This window comes from Chelonus insularis, unplaced genomic scaffold (assembly GCF_013357705.1).
Source record: "Chelonus insularis isolate UGA/USDA-ARS -01 unplaced genomic scaffold, ASM1335770v1 contig_17_pilon, whole genome shotgun sequence".
NCBI lineage: Eukaryota > Metazoa > Arthropoda > Insecta > Hymenoptera > Braconidae > Chelonus > Chelonus insularis.
In genome coordinates this window covers 1,851,839-1,875,056 of record NW_023276415.1, presented here as the reverse complement: position 1 = coordinate 1,875,056, position 23,218 = coordinate 1,851,839, and the positions used below count along the sequence as shown (strand labels likewise).

Genomic DNA, 23,218 nt, shown 5'->3' with positions numbered 1-23,218 from the left:
AATAATGGTTGAATGTATTTGAATTTCGTAAACATTGCTCCAAAATAATGAAATTTATTTATATTAAAAGTTCAAAAGAATTGGGAAATTAAGTTCAACTCTATAACTCTATTACATTTGATAAAATTAATGACTTAACTGTATATCAAACAAAATATGGAAAATTGTGTTTTAATTGGTTAATGATAAGTCTTGAAAGTATATTCGATGTACTTGATGAACTGTGAAGCAAGAAGTAGAAACGCAAGACGAATTAAAAATAGTCTTAATACACATATACTTATAATAGTCAGAAATATATATCGATGAATATTCTTCGTATCATACAAAGTACACTCTAGACTCAGCACACAACTGAAACTCGAAGAAAATAAATATAACACATAAATTCAATATATTTCTTTATAGTCAATCTAGTCGAAAGGCGCCACGTGTGTCTGCTTTATTTCCTTATGTGCAACCTGAAAACACTTTCCATCAAAATTTTCTCCTAAACAAACGATTAAATAGGAAAAGAAAAATCCAAAAAATCAACTTCTCATGCTCATCAATCCTTGATAATTTTTAGAAATCGTGAAATTTTCGGGGAAAAACAATTTCTGAACTCCCCGCAGTCCACTACTTGGCATTGCCACGCGTTTAATCACACATGTGTGTTGCGTACACGTGAGTTATGACGCTTAACTCGGTGTACACACACTTGGATATGTTTGACAATCATAGTACATAGTTATAGTAATACGTCGGTCTACTAGTAGAGTCGCAAGAGAGCTATTCATAATGTAATAGTGAGAGCCTATGGTGGGGAAAGGGAGAGTCTGAGAGTGCTGAAAGTGGAGGGAGATTCAAAGTGAGGTGGCGGGTGGTAGAAACAGAAGAGAAGGAGGACTGTAGGTACGGGGGAGAGCTGAGGGTTGAGAGGGGCCAATAATACAATAATATGTAATACTCGACAATGATAATAAAGACAACTAATATGGTAGTAGTACATCATGAATATCTATTGAATTATTTATCTATTATCGGAATTCCTCGCTTTATTTTAACTAAATAATTTAAATGAAAACATTATTTGTTTATGTTTACTACCGTCTATTGATAAAGTTTCATTTTTTAATCTTAAAAAATTCTAACTAGTTTCATTAAGAAGTCGTGTTTATTTGCAAATACATAATGACCAATCATTAAAGTAGAATATTTAAAGCAATCTCATAAGATTGAGATTCACTTGTTCAAACATGGAAATACGTTTGACTATGCTATCAGAGTATTTATTGGAAGTGTAATATAACAAATGTATTTTCTTCACATTAAAATAGTTCTGAGAATAAGGAGCAATGGAAGAGAGGAGGTGGGGAATAGAACACGCGTTTTCTCATACCCTAAGCAACCCTCTCGACACTCGAGAGGAAGAGTAAAGCCAACAGAGTACGAAAAAGAGAAAGAACAGTGTACCAACACTGAAGCAAAATCTTCAGACACCTGGATATGAGGTATCTTGCATCTTTGTTTAGTTTCATTGTGTCTCTCGGTGTCTTTTCTTCCTTCTTGCCACTTCCACAGTAACCTACACTGCTTTGGGGCCCGTTGAGCTGCTAGCTCGACATAGACTTGCCTCGTCACTAGAACAGAGCATCGTAACTCGGCCACTATTCCGGCCTGTAGTGCATAGAGCTCTTTCTCACCAACATCAAACTCCTGATAGGCTGTTTGCTGCTTGCTACTGCCACCTCCACATAGCTCTTGCATTTGTCTTACTCTTTGATAGTTTCTCTGTCACTCGCGTAGCTCACCTACGCCAGAACCTACGAGACAACAGACTAAGAGGGAGAGTAAGAGTAAGAAAGGAGAGGCGAAAGAGGGTCTCTTTGCTTTGCGCAAAAGTTATGCTGGAGCGAGAAGGCAGTGAGACACACCGCGGAGACCGGAAGAGAACCCTCTCTCCGTATTGAAGAGACTCCTAAAAGACCGCGAAAATATTTTCCGTTTACGTGCGTGACATTTGTTATATTTTATTTAGAAGTATTTTATTGAAAGGTGTGTCATCATTTTTACTTTGTCCTATTCTGACCATCACTATCGTGTGTTTATTTCAGTTGATTTACTTTTCAAGCAGTAATTATTCATTAAGTGGAGTTTAAAAAGTGAGTGAGTGTCATTGAGGATTTTTTTAAAGTCCCGGGAAACAGTGTCGCGCGTGCGTGGCGGCGATAACGCATGCGCAATTGATAGAAAGCAAAGTGAAGGAAGAGCGCGAACACGAAAGGGAAAGTGACAATTGTTGAAGTGAAAGGAAAGAGAAAAGAAAGAGAGGTTAAATTTTTGGTAAATAGCAGACAGTGTCAATAAGGTTGTTAAGGCGGTAAGCACTATATTGGTGAAAGCGAACAGAAAATAAATGAGAAAGGAAGAGAGGAAGCAGTTAAGGTGGAAATAAGTGCACAAATTTGTTGGTTCTCGTTAATGTATTGGCTTTATACATTGTATAAACGAACCTGTGGCAGTAGTAAAGCGACGGGTTGTGTAAGAGCTGAAAGTAAAAGTTGAAACCGCCGACTTCGGCGACCGCGTGAGCGCGTTAAAATCCGACCCAAGACTGGCCGAATATCCCTTCCATTTAGTCACTTTCGCTTGCCCGAACTTTCGTCGTTTCTCTCCCTTTGGATAAACGCGGAGAGTCTCCCTGAAAGTTCACATCGGGATCAAGAGGTTGCGTGTGAAGAAATTAACAAGTTTGAAAGTCCGCTCGCGATCGCCTGTCCTTGAAAATAGGAAGAGGGGGCGAAGAAAGCGACCAAGTAGTAACACACAGACGGAGAACGAAGAGCAAAGGTTGAAGGAGAAGAAGAAAAACGAGTAGGAGGTGGAATGCTTGTAGATGCTCTGCATTGCGTAACCGGAATGTAACGCCGTGCCAACGCAACGAGAAAGAGAGAAGACACCCGCGACGAGTAGTCGAGGACGACGACAAGCGTGGACGGGGGAAATAGAGAGACAGATAAGCTTCGCACTCACTCGCTTTTCATTTATCGTCGTCGAGAGATATCTTTAGCTACGCTCCGAGAAAAATATTCGCTCTCAATGACTTCTTCTGCTGAACAATGTGGAAAAGTGAAAGAAAACTTGTGTAAAAAATTACATTTTGGCTAAATTTAGTATCATCTTCTATTTAGTGTACACAAAAGTGTCGAAAAAACATGGCTTTGTTGATTTTTATTTCGCTAACTGGTGCGGTGAGACAGTGTCATCACGTGTACTCGCACGTCTTAGTGCGGTAGGAAGAACCGGAAGTGGAGAAAAGTGGGAGCAGTAGTAGGCGTGAAGACACCACGAGGAAAGAAAAGATCCGAAGACGAAGAAGAGGAAGAAGACGAGCAAAAGACTTTTGTCTCTCTCTTCTCGCTCTTACGCCCGCGAGGAAGATCCGGAAGTCGGTGTCGTGCGTACAGCCGGAAGAGTGGGAAGAGAGGAGAGCGAAGCGCCGCTCCTCCGCACCTAGGCCGAGAGTGATAGCGCGCTTCTCTCTCTCCCGTGTTCGCCAGTCGGTCTCTCACCGTCCGCCGTCGTCGTCGTCATCGTCATTGTCGTCGTTGTCGCACTCTATAGCGACTTTTACCTCGGCTACCAACAAGCGTTTCGTAAAAGGATTACAAAATCGTAGAGGGACACAGAGAGACGGGGAAAGGAAAAAGAACGAGTGAAGCCAGTGAGGGAAAGTCAAGTTGCGGCATACTGCCGGTGTGATTAAGGAACGTTAGTGAAATTTTATGGACGAGTGAAAGAGAAGAAGACGAAGATAAAACAAGTATTGTTTATTCATTATTATTTCATCGTCATCTTGTACATTCTTCTTTAATTGTTTTCATATCTTAATGTTCTATTCATTTCTGTAAATCAACCGTCATCAAATGAGTACGCGTGCATACTTGTCGTCAGAGAATTAAAAGTCCGCTTAAAAAGGTTAACGGAATAAAAAAAAGCCTCGCGAAAGGATAAGAGAAAGGAATAAGAGCCTTCGAAGTCCTTGAGAGTACCCAACGGGTAAAAGTGCTGGAGCCAGCTGGCTGACCCTGGAAAGCTTGGACCAGAGAGGGTCTCAGTGGCGAGAAGACAAGAGAAAAAAAACAAGAACGCATTGCGCTCTCACCCAGTCATCGACGTTGTTTTTTCATCTGATTAAAGAAAATTATAAAGACGTACAAAAACCATTACTTTTTGAGATGATTTTATAAGTTTTTCTCAATTTCCAGTTAATAAGTTCAGAGTGTCTGTAGATACTCAAGTGTCAGTGAAAGTGTGCAGCAAAAAAAGGGTGTCGTATAGAAAAAATCATAATATTTAGTGGTTATTTATTGTGTGATCTCGAAAGTAGTGATATACAACTTCTTCGGGGTTAATGAGAATTTATTTCAATGTACGTCACGTGTTGGCATTCACACACGATCTCGGAGTACAAAACCTCGTGGTCGTCTTTAGTGACTTTGAATTGTTTTCGTGGTCCCTTGAAGATGCTTCGAGGTTCTTCAAGAGAATCCTAAGGATTTAATCTACACTACTGGCGTTTTAATTACATACATATAGGATACACTCTTGTAATTATTGTATAGGACTGAGGATTTAATCAAGGTGGGTGTTACTCAGCTTACTTTATGCTTGATATATTTATACACATACATATATAATGAAAACCTATGCATATATACAATACTATAATACTTGAGTTTAGCTTGTTTCTCATTGAATTACAAGAATTTACGAGACTTCGAGCAGGTGCTTTCGTGATTCACATCCAACAATAACAAAAATATTACATAGTAAACAGTTCCAAACCTTAATTATTTATAAAAAGTCGATGACCTGGTAGATGAGATTTACCCTAAGGATTTTTATCTTTATTATTTTTTTCTACATACAGGCGTCAGTATACAAACTCTTTTGCCACCTCTATATACGTAAGATGAACGAATAAATAGTGATTTTAATCATCAGCAACTTGTAAGAGAGAAAACATTAATTTCAATTCCACCAAATCCAGCTTATCAAATATTTACAAGTAAAATTTCTAATTCATTTTTTTTCATTCAACATTAATTGAATATTTAATTCGAAAAATACAGTTATTTATTGTTAAAATAGTTTGTTTTTTTTTCCATTGTGAATAAAAGTTTTATCAAAAATAACTTTGAAGAAAGATTTATAAAAATAAATTGTGCACGTTTAAAAAATGCTTATCTATTGTATCATTAATTAAATGAAAATTGTAAAGTGCAGATATATTTATTAGCGCCTGTGCTACATCACGTACATTATATGACTATTATAAGATGTCTAAATTTAAACCTGCATGATATTACTCAATTGATATCAGCAATTATAGAAATAAGTTTAAAGTGAAAGTTTGATGTATGATAATGATAGTAACTCTTTATTACCAATTCTAAAACGTAGGCATGTTAATGAGAATGACACATATACTTATTATCATCGATGAAAAAATATTTCTTTAGATTAAATATTTGTTTTATGAATGAAATAAATAGACTTAATTGACGAACAAGTCGCGTGGCCGATTGGAGAGGAAAAGTGATCTGTCGTCAAGGTTGAGTTTGTAAGAGCGGGAAGTCAATAAGAGAACATTCGTCAACATTTATCATGCTTTTATTTTAGAAAATGTTCATCAATCGTCATGATTTATTATCAACTAGTATTATTTTGCATTCAATTTTAATGTACAATATATATAAGATATAATATTAATACTCTTCAAAACATTTGTTTTCATTGGAACTGAAGCAAGACAGAGAGACTTCCACGAGTGTCCTTGAAATTTTCTCTATTCTTATGAGATTTGGGCTATGCAAATACTGATATCATATCATTATAAGGGACTGTTACCACATAAAGTCTGTAATTCAGTAGTAACACGTGTCATAACTTGCGTGTGTAAGCGGATCAAAGTCAATACATGTTGTAAGTGACAATTAAACTCCACGTGAAAATATTTTTGGAATGTTGAAGAATAAACTATAAATATTCTTATAAAAATGAACAAATGGTGAACAATTAACAAAAAAAATAAACGACCAATTTTACTAGCAACACATTTCTTTATTTTCATATTTTCCAAATATTCTTTTAAAATAAAATATTTTAATATCAATAATAAACCTTCTTCTTATCTTTTTCTACAATTGCTGAAAAATTAAAAATAATAAAGAATGTAATTGATATTCTCGTTAATATTGATGAATAGAGGCGAGAAGAGAAGTAATTGGCAATCGTCTTGTTATTTATTGAAGCAATTGGCATGTCGCATGCACTTGGAAGAGAGGGTGAAGGTGAGAGCGAGAGAATGAGCTTGCGGGTCTTCTTATGTGGTCACGATTGCAATCCGCGAGAAGGTGATTCTCTAATTAACCAATCGATAGAGTGTAGAAACCGATTCACGGGTCGTAGGGTGTCTTGATCCACGATTAATTAACACGTGGAGCCACTTAATTAGCAACAGTCATTTGCTAGTTAAGTTTAACTATTTAGAACATCTCGACTTTTCCATATAAAATTATCAATTAATTTATTTATCGTTGTTTATTTCTCTCGTTAAATGAAGAAAGTATTTTTATATAGAATTAAATCGGTTTATTCAATTAAACACAACTAGCTGAATTCACTGCGATTGAATTGGTAATAAAAATAATTATTATTATGGCGAAAAAAAAAAGATTTTTAATGAATTGTAATTTTTTCTTTTCCAATAATGTCTGTGACGCATAAATGCCACCAAGAAAAATTTGCGTGCATATTCTCACGCTCGTGTATATGCAAATACCGCAAACATGTTTGTCTGCTAGTAACTGACACAAATGTCACAGTAAATAAATTATGAAATGTCGTAATGAAAGCTAGGAAAGTAATAAAAATTTAAAATATATATAATAACATCATTAATATTAAAAAAAAAGTAGAAACAAAAATGATAAAAGTTATCGATGAATCTCTAACACTAGTGTTGGGATTAACTTCCTTTCGCTTCATCTAGATTACTTCTTGCATTCCCACATTGTTGATAATAACTGTGAAGAAGCGAGAGTAGAGAAAGGAAAACGAACTGAAGTACTGTAGAATATTGTAGAGATAGAATTTAAAAAAAAGGGAAAATACATGAAGAGTAAAACAAGTCTGCAAGACGATGTGGGAAAAGAGGAAGCTAATCAGAAGCGGAGGTACGCTCTGGCGAATCCCAGGCTTTGAGAAGGGAATCAGCGGCACTTCGGGCTCTTTAATTGCAACTTTTATTCTCAGTGTTGTTGCATTGCATTTCCTCTATCTCTGATGCATTATTCCCTTCACTTAGCCCTTTCCTGCTTCATCCTTAGGTCATTGATCATCTCAGAAGTGAAACGATTCTCACTGTCACCAAGAACGATTTCATATGTTCCATGACACATTTTGACGATTTTTCCAACAATGTATTATTAAAAAATTATTTAAAAATGTATAACACCATATTCAATGAAAGCCACTAACAGAACACTTAATTTCTCATTTAATTGAATTAATTATCATATTGTTTTTTTATTGAAAATGTATTTTCGGAGTATCATAAAAATGATTTTTATTAAAAAATGAGATAAGCAAATAGTATTGTAACAAATCAAGATATTGACTTAACGAGTTTTTGTTAATTAATTATTGAAAATCTAGTTTACTCATTGGCCTTTTTAACAAATGTTCTTATCACGTGAAACTTAATTTTGAGTATTAGTATTCTACTTTTTAATCACTCGTCCCAGAAAATAATGAGGGTTTCACTGTTAATGATAATCATTAAGAAGCCCTAAATTATATATCAGTAGTTGATTTTATTCATATTTCGTATGTTAGACATAAATAATGTTAAAACTCTCTAGTTTCTATGTAGGTCATGGTGTCCCCACAGAGAATTACTAAATGCTTGATCCCCAATTAGCACAACATTGCACGTTGTCAGTAAATATTTCAGCCACGCGAACTGCGCGCGTCTGGCTCGAGTCCGAGGGAAACGGGCACTTTACTAGCAGGTATAAGCAACTTCCCGCAGGCTGCCCCAGGTATATTGATTACCTGTTGCATTTAGATCTGCATTTAAGGCTTTGGTAAAAACATTGAGTGAAATCTCGTCGTAATTTTCGAGCTTAGGTCATGCAATTTTCACATTCCATACTTTTGAACCCTTTTTATCTCAAATGTGAGTGGGTTTGAATGAGAAATATGAGACATAGCTATTGTATAACCATTAAGCCAACAATCCTTTTTATCTCTTTACCTGAATTCTGTCCTCGAGATATCGCTACTTTCATCAGGCGAGTTTTCAAATCAGAGCTCAAACTCAAACACATTCCATTGGAATTACTTGACAAATCACAGATTTAAAATTCTTGACCAAACTGTTTATTTGGACAAGTTATGAATTACGTTTGTCTAGACTAGGACAAGTGGTCAAATGTTGAGATACAGATGATAACAAAAAGTTTTTTGGAGAAAATATTTACAGAATAAATGTTTGATAAAATGAATATTTAAAAAATATCTACGATGATTTAGTTTGAATAGAGAATGATGTACACAAGCATTCATAAATTAATTTAAAGTGAATGAGATTTATTGCTATTTGATAAATTCTTTATTATATAATAATAAGAAATAAATAATTTATTAAAGTTGAATAAGGACTTTTTAATACTTGATAGGTTAGTTGAATAGAGATACACATTTATTTGTGTGTAGTTGAAGTCAATAGATATTTTACAATAAACTTACTATTATTAAATAAATTATTCTATCAGAATGTATTTTAAAATACTGATAGTTGTTAAAATAGTTATTAAAGAGGTAATAAAGATCATAATTTAATTTTGGTTGCAAAAATTATTATAAAACCATAAATAAGAGAAAGTTGCCTAATTTTAACCGACGCTTAAATGGTACCTTTGTTAATTTCTTCTAAATTTCAACAGAAAATATTCAAATTAGTTCAGCATACTATTTTTGCTTTTTTTAGATATAATCATTGGCAAAGAATGAAGAGAGTCACGATTTAGGCACACGCAAGAATTGAGTAATTCTTTGCTCATGGAAAAATTTTTTTTTAATCAAAATTTTTAAATAATTTATTGTTAATACTTTCTAAATCAATTAATCATTTAATTTTTTCTTAAGATTCTCATTCAACTTGTTCGAATACAATTAACTTATTTACCTTCTATGTTTTTTGAGTAAAATTTTCAGCTCCAAAACGATAATTCTCTTCGATAGAACAAGTTTCATCTAATAATTCTACACTTTAATCTTTCTTAAGAGTTTGTTCACCTGAACATATAAATAAACCATGAACATTAAAAACTTGAAAATTAAAAAGCAAAGTTAAGGGGAATAGTGATGGTATTTTGCCTGGTTCCGCCACGTTCTGGCTCGTGGCGATTGTAAAACTCGATTGGGGCTCTTGGTTCCACTAGAGTAGCACGTCGTCAGTGACGAGGACGAAGACATTGGGAAATGAAAGAGAGACGAAGAAAGAGTACATTGAAACCCTGTCTACCTTCCCTTTCACTTTCATCTATCGCGTTATGTTCACCGAGGCCTCGTGCAGAATTACCTATCCGCCTCGCTGGGTTCTCTCCTGCTTACTTATGCTTTATAACTCGCTGTGACCAGCCTGTCAGTCTTCGTCATCTCTATCTCACTCTTCTATTATATATATATCCCTCTTTGTTTTCGTCCATGTCGTGCGTACATGGCGCTCTGTACGCACACCGGTTACGCCGTAACAAGTATTCGCAATAAAACGATGAGTCGTCAGTACCCATCTAGGAACTTGGGATAAATTATGACAAGTCTGTCAAGGGTAAAGCTAAGGGATTGTGAATGGGAAAGCTGACCGTTGTGAAAGTGTACCTAATATACATCATCCATAACTCCTTTCTTTACTTGTTCTTTAGAATACAATTTCGTTTGACTTGTTGACTTCACAAAAGACGTTCATAAATTTACATTTTTAAATTATTACATTTAATTATATCTTTACTGTACAATTCATGTAACTCAAGGAAATTTCCTCGAGTGTTTTTAGTATTTCAAAAAGTGGGAAAAAACTGTAGCTATAAAAAATTATTTTTCTACCTTGTAACACTTTTTTCTGAAAATTTTTTTATCTTATTTACGAAAAATAAACATATAAGATGACAAAACGGTAATGACTGTCATAAATGATTATCTACAAAATTTTCATTCCAAATTCAATAAAATATGAGTATTTTTTTTTCATTTACAACAAAAAGTTGAAGTATACATTTTTTATCTATGTCTGCTATTATTTAATTATTGTTTTATTTTTAAGTGATTTATTTTAACGTATAATTGAAAATTCTATCGAGCAAAGCTATCCATGGGAATTTATTGTAATCTAATCGATATATTCTATGTATTGTCATAGAACTTTTTTTATTTATGTACTAGAAAAAATAGATAAATAATAGCAAATTTCCACTTGAGTATGAGTTTTCTTCATTAGAATCATAGTAGGCCATCAAACACTTTTAAATAAGTCGCGACAAGAAATACAGCTGATAAGCCATATCGGTCTTGTTTAACGACCTTTCTCAAGTGTAACGATTCTTTCCTACTTTTGCTGAATAAAAATTTTTCGTCACGGTCGTTTATTATAAAGGAATACATCTCTAATCTTTTCACGGTCGAATCTTGTTGTGTACGAAAAAAGTTGATGTTTTTTAAAACTATTTCAACTTGATAACTAAAATAAACTTAAATTATATTCAATTAAATCCATATCTTACACTCCTAAGTGTGGTTTAATAAAATAAAATGAAGAAAAATCAAGTGATAAATTAAAATACCATTAAAATCTACAATGCCCTACATCCCCGAATCGGAATTTGAAAGTAAATTGCCTTGAAATAGTGAAATAATTTTTTAATTTGCTTCAAGAGTCACTCACTCGCCTACACGCATGGACATACATATAATAGAGTCAGCGAGAACGCTTCCCAGTGGCCCGACCTCTTCATTGTTACAAACTCGCGACGTGAATCTCTCGCAATCGTCCGGCTCATGACACGCTAATCATCCTCGGCGCCCGCTTCGTCGCTCTGCTGAGCGTACGACCCAAATACCAAATTTCACGTTGCGTCGACGATGCAAGCGGAGCGCGAAATCGAGAGGAAATTTTATGAAGAGGATGCACGTATCATAATGACGATCTAATTGAGCTTCAAGATATAACCGATCATCTAACAGTATTCCTTGAGAACTCATGCAACAATTATTAGCATATAATCAATCTATCTGAATCCAATTGCACATAATCTCGAGCATTCTATCTCTTCTATCTTTTGCATCATCTTCATTTCTCCTATTAAATCATCAGTATTTTACTACTTCACAGAATTATCTCGCATTTCAAATTTTGATTGAGAAAATTATCACGGAAATAGTATTGCTCAGTTTGGAGGCAAAAAAGGCATTAATTAATAATTATTACTTGTACAATGCTTTTGTTGTTATTAAAAAGAGGTTTTATTTTGGTTTGTATTTTTTTCGAATTTAATTCTTCAAATAAATGTTTATGACAATTTTTTATTATTGATGGAAAAAGAACACAACTTGGAGATATTCTATTAGTTATCATTCTGATGAAATCACCGAGCCATTGTTTACCTTATCGGTTATTTAGGTTTATTATTGTATCCATTAAAAATGATTAAATTAGAAAAGTAGTGTGCACAAAAAAGTAGTTATGAACAAATAGTTAATTATGTTGTCATTGTTAATTAAATAATATTACGACGAAGGTGTAGAACCTTGAAACTGTGGTATGCAGTGCATCTATTATGATGAAATAACATTCTTAAATAGCAAAAGAGTAAGTCTGTCTACTGGACATGATGTTATATAATCAAAAAATGATCTCATATTGTAGGTGGAGAAAAATAAACTTGGTGTTTGCAGTGACGTTTAAACTTGTTGTCATCAGATCAAGCCAACTTGTTTTAATTTTTTCTCCAAAAGTCATGCAGTTTATGCTAATAATAACACTTGTCTTATACCATTTGTCTCATAAGAAAACCTTGAAAAATTTTATCACAATGTTATGATAATTTTTTTAAACAAAAACCTTACTTTTTTGTTTTCTTTTCAATAATTAAATTTCCTTTTAAAAAATAAACTGACTGATAAAAATGGTCTCAATATTATTCTTTAAAAATTACAATTAAAAGTTGATTATAATATTTTGATTCATTTCTTTTTCCAACTTAATGACTATAATTGCAATTGACTGCAATTTACTTGTCTTTGTTTATTTAATTTTGAAAAATTAAGCTTATTTTATGGTATGTTTTTCATGTTATGAATTAATTAAAGAGAATGATAATTTTTTTTGACAATTGTTTTAAATAAAAAAAATGAGATAGAATAATTTGAACATAAATATTTTAATTAAAAAAAAATTTTTATGTTTCATAATTTTACACTGAAATAAATTGTTGGAAAATTTTTTATAATATTCTATGAAACAGTCATTATTTTTACAAATAAGAAAATTAAGTCATTATACAATTCAGAATGATAATTTTATTGTTCTATTGAAACTTCTTTTATTTATCATATTTATACTACAGGAAAAGGCATATTTGGTTTTTAAAACTACTCCAATACTTTTTTTATCTTCATATAAACCGGAAACATATATTACAATAATTTCTTTTTTACTTTTTATTTCATTATTAAAGAGGAGGAGAAAACAAAATAACGACAAACTTTCACTTTGGACCAGTTGTGAGGGTTGTAAATAGTTTCTCGTGAACAAAATAAACTCTCTGGTTGAAAATATATGTACAAACCTTCTGCTCGAGTTTGACAAATGCAAAAGAAGAAAAGTGACCAAAGGGAGGTACCAAGGACAGACGTTGCGGCGTCCGCAGAAGGAGACCGTCAACATGCGGCGCGGGGACGTGGGAATAAAACGACGGAAAGTGAAAGGAATACAATGGGGATCGCAAGATTTTATATATCCATAATTCCTTCGTCTTTTTTTCTCTCCTTGTATTATTATGTATCGTGCGGCACGATCGTTCTTACGTAAGGAGAGACGCTCCTTAAGTGTGGGCGATGAAAAACGAAAGAAGAAAAAAATGAAACACAAATTAAATTAAATGATTTTTACGCAAAAGGAATTTTTCAATATTAAAAAAAGTCAATCAAAACAACGGAAAAAACGAATTTTCTATGGAAAAGTCATCGCTTCCGGTTTAGTCATCGTCTGGCTCGTGTTCTATTGTCTCGTTGAGATGCGTAATCGCGATTACCAGTCGCTTTCAAGGTGGCCTGCATAATGAAATGTCGAGGGAACGAGGTAGGAAAAGAGAGAAGCGAGTTGATGCGGACGATGAGAGGAGCAAAAGACCGGCTGCCTGATGGATAGAGAGGATCTGCACCTCGTGGTCTATGATTGAATGACGTCGTGATTGTTGTATATTCATAAGTGTTAGATCTATTCACATACATATGTGTGCCCTTCATAGTTATAACACTCATGCTCTTGCGGATGTATCGAGAGTAACAACAGCGATAGGTTTTGCGTAACTAATCATTGCTTTTAATCCATATCCATCGATGATTTCTGACATTTCGTTAGTTTGCAGTCTACATGAAAGCATACAATCATTATCAATTATTTCTGTCATGATTTTCATCAAGTTATTATTAAAATATCACACAGTCACATAGATTAGTAGTACATGGAAAATAGGTCAGTCAACATTATTTTTGTTTTCATCAATTTCATGACAAATACGTGAATAAAAAAATTTACAATATTATTGAAAATGATAGATTTATTTTATTTTCTTTCAATTATGATATAGTAATAAATTTCATGAATTGAAAGTAAATATGATGAAATCTAAAAAAAAGCTCACTTTACACAAATTATTGATCCTGAGATATGATTGCTTATTTGGAATTGGTAAAAAAATTTTTAATCCAATTATTATGAATAATAAATATAAAAATTAAATAAATAAAAAGATAAAAGTTTTTCTGCATAAAATAATTAGTAATTAATTGAAGACTAAAAAAAAAGTTTTATCAAAAATGTCAATCATTTTAATTTAAGATTTTCGATAAAAATAATGTGAAGATAATTTGAATTAATCCAAGGTTTAAAGATAAAAATTGAATATTAAGTTACCTTGGGTGTGAATATTTTTCTAATGAAAAACATTTTTTCAGATGTAAATAAGAAAGAATGGAACATCGTCATGATAGAATAAAATGTAGATCAAATATACATGTGATGTGCGTTACAAGTGTTTAATGAATGTTGAGTATAAACAAGTAGTACAAAAAAAATATACATTACGGAAGCAGTGTCGCGGCATGAAGGCGACAGTAAAATAGAAATAGTGGGTAAGCACGCAAAAGGCGAGCGTGTGCCCTTCAGATCCACAATGATGGAACGTCTATTAGAAGAGCGATTGTTCTTATATAATGAACGGATCATGTAACTAGCTGTTCCACGGACTAACTTGTTGAGAAGACGCCTACACGCACGCGCAAATACTTACTAACTAGTTGCAGAGTGTACTATCACTTAGATAAATCGGTGAGGTTGTGATGTGGATGCATGCTGGTTCAATAATGTTGATGCACGTGTGAGGACATGTACGTTTGTATGAATAGCTAGAATACACCCAGTTGGTCTCAGTGTGTTAGCTACTAGTTAGTCAAGGCGTGAGTGAGCCGGAAAAGGCTTTTTACTTCTGGCCTTGAACGAAATGTATCCGCTGGCTTGACGAGAACTGTGGAAAATGAACCTTCATTTATAAGACTCTCTTCACTTCGACTTCATATTAAACATTCATTCACTTTTTCACCAACATCTTTTCTCTTATATACAATATCAACAATAATACTCTTGATCACAAATTTTATTTACTAATCATTTAATGACAACAAAAATTGTTTATCAGTCATAGTAAATTTCCATTGAATTGAGAAATTACAAGGAAAATAATACTCCAGGAAATTGGTAACAATCATAACTGTTGATGTTGATGATTTTCATTCAAATACACGCGAAAGATAGTGTTTAAAATAATTCCGTATTTGGATAAGACTTGAAGTATATGTCTATGATCATTAAATCGACAGAGTGCCGATATCGAACTGAGAAAGATAAAGACTGTGAGAATGGCACGACCCAATAGCGATAGAGCGATGGAAAAGCGCAGATGAATGCTCTGGCAAACTTCTTGAAGCGGTTAAAAGATGCCGTGACCTAATGACATGCTGTTAGGGTGAATAATATCGACTAGTTAGATCAGACAATAAATTGTAACACATACTTGTCCGGGTTATTTACTCACCCATGATAAAATAATTGATTCCAATTTTTGTCTTTTAGTTTTAAAAAATCGATTTCTCTAAGCTCTATCGTCTTACAGCAATTAATTTAAACGCGGTGTAATTTGAATTTTATTTGTTTGATGAATAACAAAAAAAGAATTAGTTTAACTGACTTTACAGCAAAATACTTTAGAATGGAATTATTTTGCGGCTCTCGATTTAGTCTTCAACATAATTTGGTGGACAAAAAATGGAGCGGAAACGCCGGGCCCCAGTGCGTCCCGCGTAACGAGCACACAAGTTGCTCAATTTTCTCTCCAACTCCGCGGAGCCTCGCCTTAATCAGTACTGGAGCGGTAATAGTTTCATGTGCACCAACTGGATCAGAGATGGACTATAATAATAATGTTAAATTTTTTTTTATTCAACAACTTTCTATTAAAATAAAATAATCATTCTTTTTAGCCCTGTTTCCTAAAAATTTTTATTCAAATGAAAACTTTTTTTTTTGTAAGAGTATTTGTTTAAAATACAAACAGTCAAAGTAAAAAGAAACATCACCATTCAACGAAAATTGAAATGAATGAACAAAGAAAAATTTATAGCTCTCTTAGATATAAAATAAAAGTGTTAAAAGATTTTAAAGAAGATTTCTTGGACTTTTTTCTCAGTCCTCATCATCTTCGTAGAAAGATTAATAGAGTGAACACGCGTGGCAAATGCGTTAAGGCCAGCTCAAGCCACGCATTTTAATTTTCTAGCCTCGACATTTGCGTAACCCAGTTTCACCATTGTTCGATTCAATGGTAGATCGTAACGTCCGCCGCACGACAGAGATTATAATGCGCGCCAACGAGAGAGTGTGTATGTATATGTTTAAGTATGCATAATGGATGTAACATATAATAGAGAGTATGTATATACGGGCAGAAAACCGATAAGAAGGTGACTTGTCAAGGAATTTACAAATTCATCAGCTTTCTCTCAGTTATAATAAATCTGCGAGTAAATATTCCGACATTAAACACTATGTACTATAGACAATACAATATCAACAGTGATGACAGATGCAACAATTGATTGTCATTCACATTACTCTCAAACATACTTTATAGATCATCTATATCTCTTGTAGCTGACATTACACGATTCAATGGATTTTTTCCGCGCACCCATCGTTGAGATTTGCCCGACTTGAATCAACAGGTGGTTCGCGCGCCCACGTGAGTGAGAAAAAGAAAGAATGAGGGCTGTATTACAAACTGGGATTGTCATTATTACGCCATAAAATAATGTCAAACTGTTTATCATTTTTACAATCATCCATTTTCATGTATGACATCCAAGAACATCAATAGTTCAGATAAAACTTTTCTATCATAGACATTAGAATGATTTAAAATCCAATTTACACAGTCAATTACCCTCTGGTGTTAGTGTTCAATAATCATTTTATCAAGACTGAGAGAGAAAAGAGAAAGAAAGACGTACAAGTTACCAGCAGCAGCAGGTTTTATCTGATCAATGTAACTGAAAGTAGAGTGCAGCACCTGCTGAGTAAAAGCTTGGGTCTTATATGAAATAGAGAAAAGTCCATTTAAGTGGTAGGGGAAGTTTCCTACTTCTCAACCGATTCATGCGCATGATCTACAACGCATGCGCAAACATCAAGGCCCAAATAAAAGAAAGAGATTGCAGCGATGTAATCTGCACGAGTGACCCTGAACTTCATCATTGCAGTAATCCACGCTAACGCATAGGGTACAGCAACAATTTCCTTATTCAGCGATTTTCTCGACGCGTATCATTATATATGCGCACGATCTATCAAGCTATAACTCTTACTCAAGGCTTTTTTGTAATAAAATTAAGTTTCAAGTCTTAGAGATACATCTGAGTACATTTAAGTATACAAATATCAGTATATGTGCACATATATCCGTTTATCACTCTTTTCTATGCACGCTCTACTTTGAGTGCTTCAATCAACAATTTCCCGTCAGATGATTGTCACTACCTGTTCTTTTCTGTCATGGCTTTCATTGGAAAATTGAGATGTATGAATTGCATTGTTATTCATCTACTTTTGTTCATTTTTACTTATGTAAAATATTCATCATGATAATTTTATGTGGTAAATAAATCAAGTTTATTAGTAAAGTAATTTTTGTTTTGACTTGGTAAAGAAATTTCTCTGATAAGTAAAATAAGTTAAATGCTTACTATACTACTGTTGTAACATACTTTGTCTATGTTTATTTTTCCTTTACATACTACAATGATTGTCATTATTTACAATAACTATAATAATTGTGATATCTACTCACAAATATATGTTTTACCGTTGTTATTATCTATATAAGTGAAAAATAGACTTGGAAGTGTACCCATAAAAAATAAATTATAAAGATTAGCGTGAGGTCTCCTCAAAGAGGTATTTCAACTGCCTATTACAATTACTCACTGTCCACCTATCGTTGATCCTCATTACCTGGACTTCCCACTTGTTCGTATGGCACATGACTCGATCCCTCACCTTGATGAATAATTATTTATGTCGATCGCGGAAGGTTCCTACTTAATAATTCAACAACAATTCATGTGCTAAGATTTTTTTAATGCTTTACATATTCTGCGTTGATGCTATCAATTGTGTACAATTTTCTCGCCTTCACTAGTCTTCCTCATTGCTTTGATGATCATCAGCAATTGACAGGCATTACGTATTTTAAACATACCTAGTTGACTCTCTTACAAAGCCACATGAGTGTGATGCCAGCTTCGTGACTCTTACCCAAGGTCTCCCCTTTCCAATTCCAACCGAAGGTCGTCTTCGTTGTCTGGGACCGAGTAAAAATTTTCATTTTCAAGTTAAAGTTTTTCTTAAAGCTTTTTTATAGACATTAAAGCAACGAAAGATGTCATATTATTCATCCGATTTCATTTATTCTTATGACATTGGTGTAGATATTTTCATGATGTGGTGAGTTGAATATTCATTAAAAGAACTTATCATAATAAAATGTATTGTTTATATTATTATCTATTATTGCGTTCCCATTGTAATTATAGCTCAATCAGTACTGGTATTAAAACGTAATCAATGCATCGATTAAAATGATTGACAAGAACGATTATATCATTGAAATTACGTGATGTTTTTATGAAATAATTTTCTGACCACTTAGTCACATATTTAACACTTTTTCACTACATTGTAATAAAAAAAAACCTGGCGTGATAAAAAAGAAAATAAAAGTCATTTTCTATTACGTAAAAATGTTTTGAAGAAGGTCATAGAAAATAATAAATGGATTGATGACTGATGAATTATCGAAATTCTTAGAAAAAAGTGAAAGGAATGATCCTATCATTATATCTTATTCAATGATGCCACTGCAACATAAAATATGTTAAACTATGATAAATTAACTTTACTAATTTTCCTCTTTATAATTTTTTGTTACTTTTATTTTCAGACGATGTATACGGACGGTTTACTGACTCTTCATTATGGGAAGCATCCCGCAACCTTAGCCGCTGAGGTTGGAGCTTGGTACAGTGGTGATCGTCATGTTGACGTGACTCTTGCTTGTGACGATGGTTCTGTCGTCAGAGCTCACCGGGTCGTTTTAGCTGCAGCTAGTCCTCTTTTGGCTAGTCTTCTTCGGAATCCAGCGTTGGACCATGTGGTTCACTTGTCTGGAGTTAAAACAACTCAGCTTCACCATCTTCTGGAATTTCTTTATAATGGTGAAGCTCTCATACCTGTAAGTAACATTTTTATGATATTTTTTTTTTCATTTATTCATTCTGTCCATCAATCTTTATTATTGATTTTTTTTCTCTAATTTATAGTCTTCCGAGCTCACACCTTTGAGAGAGCTCTTTGAACTTCTTCAGATCAAGTCAGAATTATTTGATCCGAATCAACCACAAACTTCAACAGATTCAGATTCCCTTAGGATACCAACGCCACAACCTTCAGACAGTCAAGAAAGTTCTAGTTATGAATCTCAGTATGACAGCAGGTTTGTTGTTAATTGATTTATATCGATAATGGTGATGATTGATTGATGTATTTATTGAATTGAATTTCATTTATAGGCAATCGAATAACCCTGCTGACTGTTGTTCAGTGCTGATAAAAAGCGAAGGCTGTGATGATGAACCAGAGCAAGAAGTTGATGTTGAAGGAGTTGAAGGAGATACGATTCTTTCGGATAATAGAGAAGGCAGCATTGAACCACCAAGAAGAAGGGATAGTTCTGATCCAGTCAATCTTAGTCTTAATTCTGGTACATCAGCTAAAAGTGACAGTTCACATGAAGTGTCTCAGAGGTGAGATTGAAGAAGATGAATTGAATCTTACTATCAAATTGGTAACCATTAATTTAAAATAAAAAAACCACACGAATTATTTAAATTATTACTTAAGTCATTTTTTATTAATATAACAACAATTGAATGAAATATTTGTTTATATTCAAACGTTAATTTCATGTTTACTTTAAATAGATAAAAAGTAGCAGGTATGCAACCTGGTTGATAAGTTATTAAGATAAAATTCTTTTAAGTAACGTTTGATGGCGCCACCGAACAGTCTAGCTAGTAAATTTAAAAAAGATACCTTGTGAAAACACATCATATAAAATATGATAATATTATCGTTAATATAATATAGATGAATGAATTAAAATGATTTATTGATTTTAGGCCAGAAAAGACTCTTCTTGAGAGGCGAGAATCCTTAGAAGAAGCAGAAGAAAGACGGAGACAATTAGCAGCTCGTCTTTCGCTTGGCTTAGAACAAGGAAAACGAAAACCTGAAGAAATACCTATCCCACCTGCAGAAGCTTATGTTGTGACACCTCATCGAAAAAGACGACCAGGTTTTCACAATGCTCCTGCACAGAACCCAGCTTTTGTACCTTTTAATCCTGGATTCGAAACGCCTCGGCGATTAGCAGCGCCTCATCCTCTAAGTGTTTCAGCACCACCATACCTGGTAAGTTTCACCAATATTGATAATTAATACATTTAACACATAACCAGACTTAAATTTGATTATAAATTAATTAATAATTTGAAATTTTTAGCAGGACAGGTCACTTACGCCACCAGGAGGTTCGCATCGGCCACCCAGTGCAGATCCGGCATCAGCAGCAAGCTTAGAACCACCTTGGGGTGCATGGACACTTCCCTCGACGCGAGCACCACCTCCACCATCAACTGATGACCCACCGAAATGTAATCCTGTCCGCGAGTACCGTTGTACATATTGCGGAAAACAATTTGGAATGTCTTGGAATTTAAAAACTCACCTACGAGTTCATACTGGAGAAAAACCTTTTGCATGTCGTCTGTGTGTAGCTATGTTTAAACAAAAAGCTCATCTTCTCAAGCATCTTTGCTCAGTACACAGAGGCGTTATTGCAGCACCCGACAACACATTTACATGTTGCTTTTGCTCTTGCAACTTTGACAGTCTGCAAGAGCTCATAAGACATCTTTCTGGTCCGCATAACAATCTTCTTCTTAGCAAAAATCTTCATGACTAACGACGGCATTAAAGGTCTACCGGTGTTGAGTCATTTATTTTGTTTGTTATTTTCATAACAGAATTCTTTTTACTTATTCTAAGAATCTTTAGTACAAAAAAAATGTCTTTTGTAGGAACGAAAATACTATCTTTAAAGGTTTTTTATGTTCTCACAAATAAATTTTTGTCTTGTAAAATATGTATTAATTTTATGAAATTTTTACATAATATAGGAAGACATCGGTCAGACCTTAATTAAATTGTGTCGAAAATATGTTATTGGTCAAAAAGTTGACAATAATTGTTAAAAAGAGATACTTTTCATTAAAAAAGAAAAAATTGAAGCGAGGATTTGCCAAGAGAAAGTGAGTTGAGAATATAAATATTAAAGCTCAGTTCACCTGAAAAGAATTAATCGAAAATAAGTGAATAATTCACGAAAGATAAATAAAAATTAAAACAAACTATTGAATAGACATTAAATACCAAGAAAAAATGAACGAAAGGTTAAAAATAAATGCTAAGAGAAAAAAATAAATGTGGCAGAAAATGAATGTGGCAGAACAGACATATCGTTTTATTAACGATTATGTTATTTATACTTCAAAAAGACATTCAACAGATATCTGTTGAAGTCTTTGAATTTTGCTTGTAAATAATGTTGTATAATTCTAGATTCGAAATGGACATTATTATTATTTATTTAACAATTACAAAGGGACCAACCGACTTTCCACCGATTCTGTCTTAAGTAGTAATTAGTTTCCTGCCCTCTATCGTCGTTAGATTGAAAGTAGTGAGCTTTCACTAAAAAAAGAAATATTAAGAGATTTTATCAAATCCTCTCGATATTAATCAATAATTAAATTAATAATGAAGTAAGTTATAAATTGATAATTAGTAATTAATATTAATTATTAATTATGATTAATAATAAAATGATGACCACCGAGTTTGAAACCTCAAAAAAGCTCTATTGCTGTTTAAAATAATTTAAAATGTTAATTAACTTTTTAGAAAGAAATTTGTAAATGTAAATATGAGACCTTCAGCAATGCAAGTGCCTTGTTAAGTTGGGTCCAAATGAGGTCGATTGGGCAGTGATTTCATGTGTTCATAGGCTTAAGTGTGTACGAAAGTATGCCCGCTTTAGAAATGTCGTAAATCAATAAATTAAATATATTATGCAGGTTAATTAATTGTAATTAGATAATTAATTTTAAACTAAATAAGTACGAATCACATTGGTAGATTGTAATATGGTGACATAGCTTTGGCGCAGGACGTCAGATTTTTTAATTAAATCTCCAGGTGCCTTTAATAACTTGGCCTGTTTTGTTTATTATGTTGAAAAGAAAATTATTAAAACAAAACAAATTCTCGAGCTTGTATAAAATTTTTCTCCTTTAGATTTTTGTGATTTTATATTCAATTGTCACATCAGTGAGGTATTTTCATGAAAATTATATTTTTTGTATCGCGTGAAATAGTAACTAAATAAAATTTATACTGCTCAAGAATTGATTTTGTATTGCAATAATTTTAGTTCTCAATATAGAATTTTTGTAATGTATGTAAATATTATTCTTACGCCTCTTAATGAAAATCGACAATTAATTTGTTTTATTAAAAAAAGTGGATATTAAGAAAAATAAATTGTAATTATTGGAAAAAGATTTATAAAGTTGGTAGATCGAGTTTGATTTGAATTTAACAAAAAATAATTGAATAGATAATTGAGATAAAATTGTAAGAAACTTAGAGTATTATGGATTGGATATGGTCAGGGATAAAAATTAAGATGTTGAATATAAATGGTAAAAAGGACTTTGTGTATAAAAAAAGAGAATAGAATAAATAAAAATAAAGAGGCAAAAGTACATGGAGAAAAAATTCATCGTGCCGCGAAATACCCCAGCAGAATGCATAATCAATAGCACACATACATATACATAATTCTATCTTCTGAAGCAGTACACCAAAGATATGTTCGTAGGTCTGTTCAAGTGGATAGTGAATAAGATATTAATTCTTTGTCATGTAGGAGTAACAAATTATTAAAGATTGGTAGAGACAAAAATTTACAAACAAAAACAATGTGACCTGATAATAATGGTTATGATGATATAAAAACAATTAATTAATACCTACGACAGATCGTTGTACACTCATATCAGCCAATAAGATATCTAATAAAAACAATAAAAAATTTTAGTAAAAAAAATTTACTGTTCTTTTTTGTTTTATGCATTCTATTGAATTTATTACTAATAA

The 23,218-nt window shown here is 33.1% G+C and overlaps 1 protein-coding gene across 1 annotated transcript; it reads left to right on the top strand.

The window, feature by feature from the left end:
- The first annotated feature begins 1,804 nt into the window (after positions 1-1,804).
- Positions 1,805-23,168, top strand: ken (ken and barbie). Its single transcript, XM_035078824.1, has 6 exons — positions 1,805-4,626; positions 18,882-19,172; positions 19,261-19,433; positions 19,510-19,743; positions 20,119-20,410; positions 20,502-23,168. The coding sequence occupies exons 2-6, from the start codon at positions 18,885-18,887 to the stop codon at positions 20,961-20,963; spliced, it is 1,449 nt and encodes a 482-aa protein (XP_034934715.1). The 5' UTR covers positions 1,805-4,626; positions 18,882-18,884; the 3' UTR covers positions 20,964-23,168.
- The last annotated feature ends 50 nt before the right edge of the window (positions 23,169-23,218 follow it).

Excerpts from the sequence above, each read along its gene's own strand:
- ken (XM_035078824.1), top strand. The coding sequence starts at position 18,885 with ATGTATACGGACGGTTTACTGACTCTTCATTATGGGAAGCATCCCGCA. Across the intron at positions 19,434-19,509 it reads GAATCTCAGTATGACAGCAG|GCAATCGAATAACCCTGCTG; the intron begins GTTTGTTGTTAA and ends TTTCATTTATAG. Across the intron at positions 20,411-20,501 it reads TTTCAGCACCACCATACCTG|CAGGACAGGTCACTTACGCC; the intron begins GTAAGTTTCACC and ends TGAAATTTTTAG.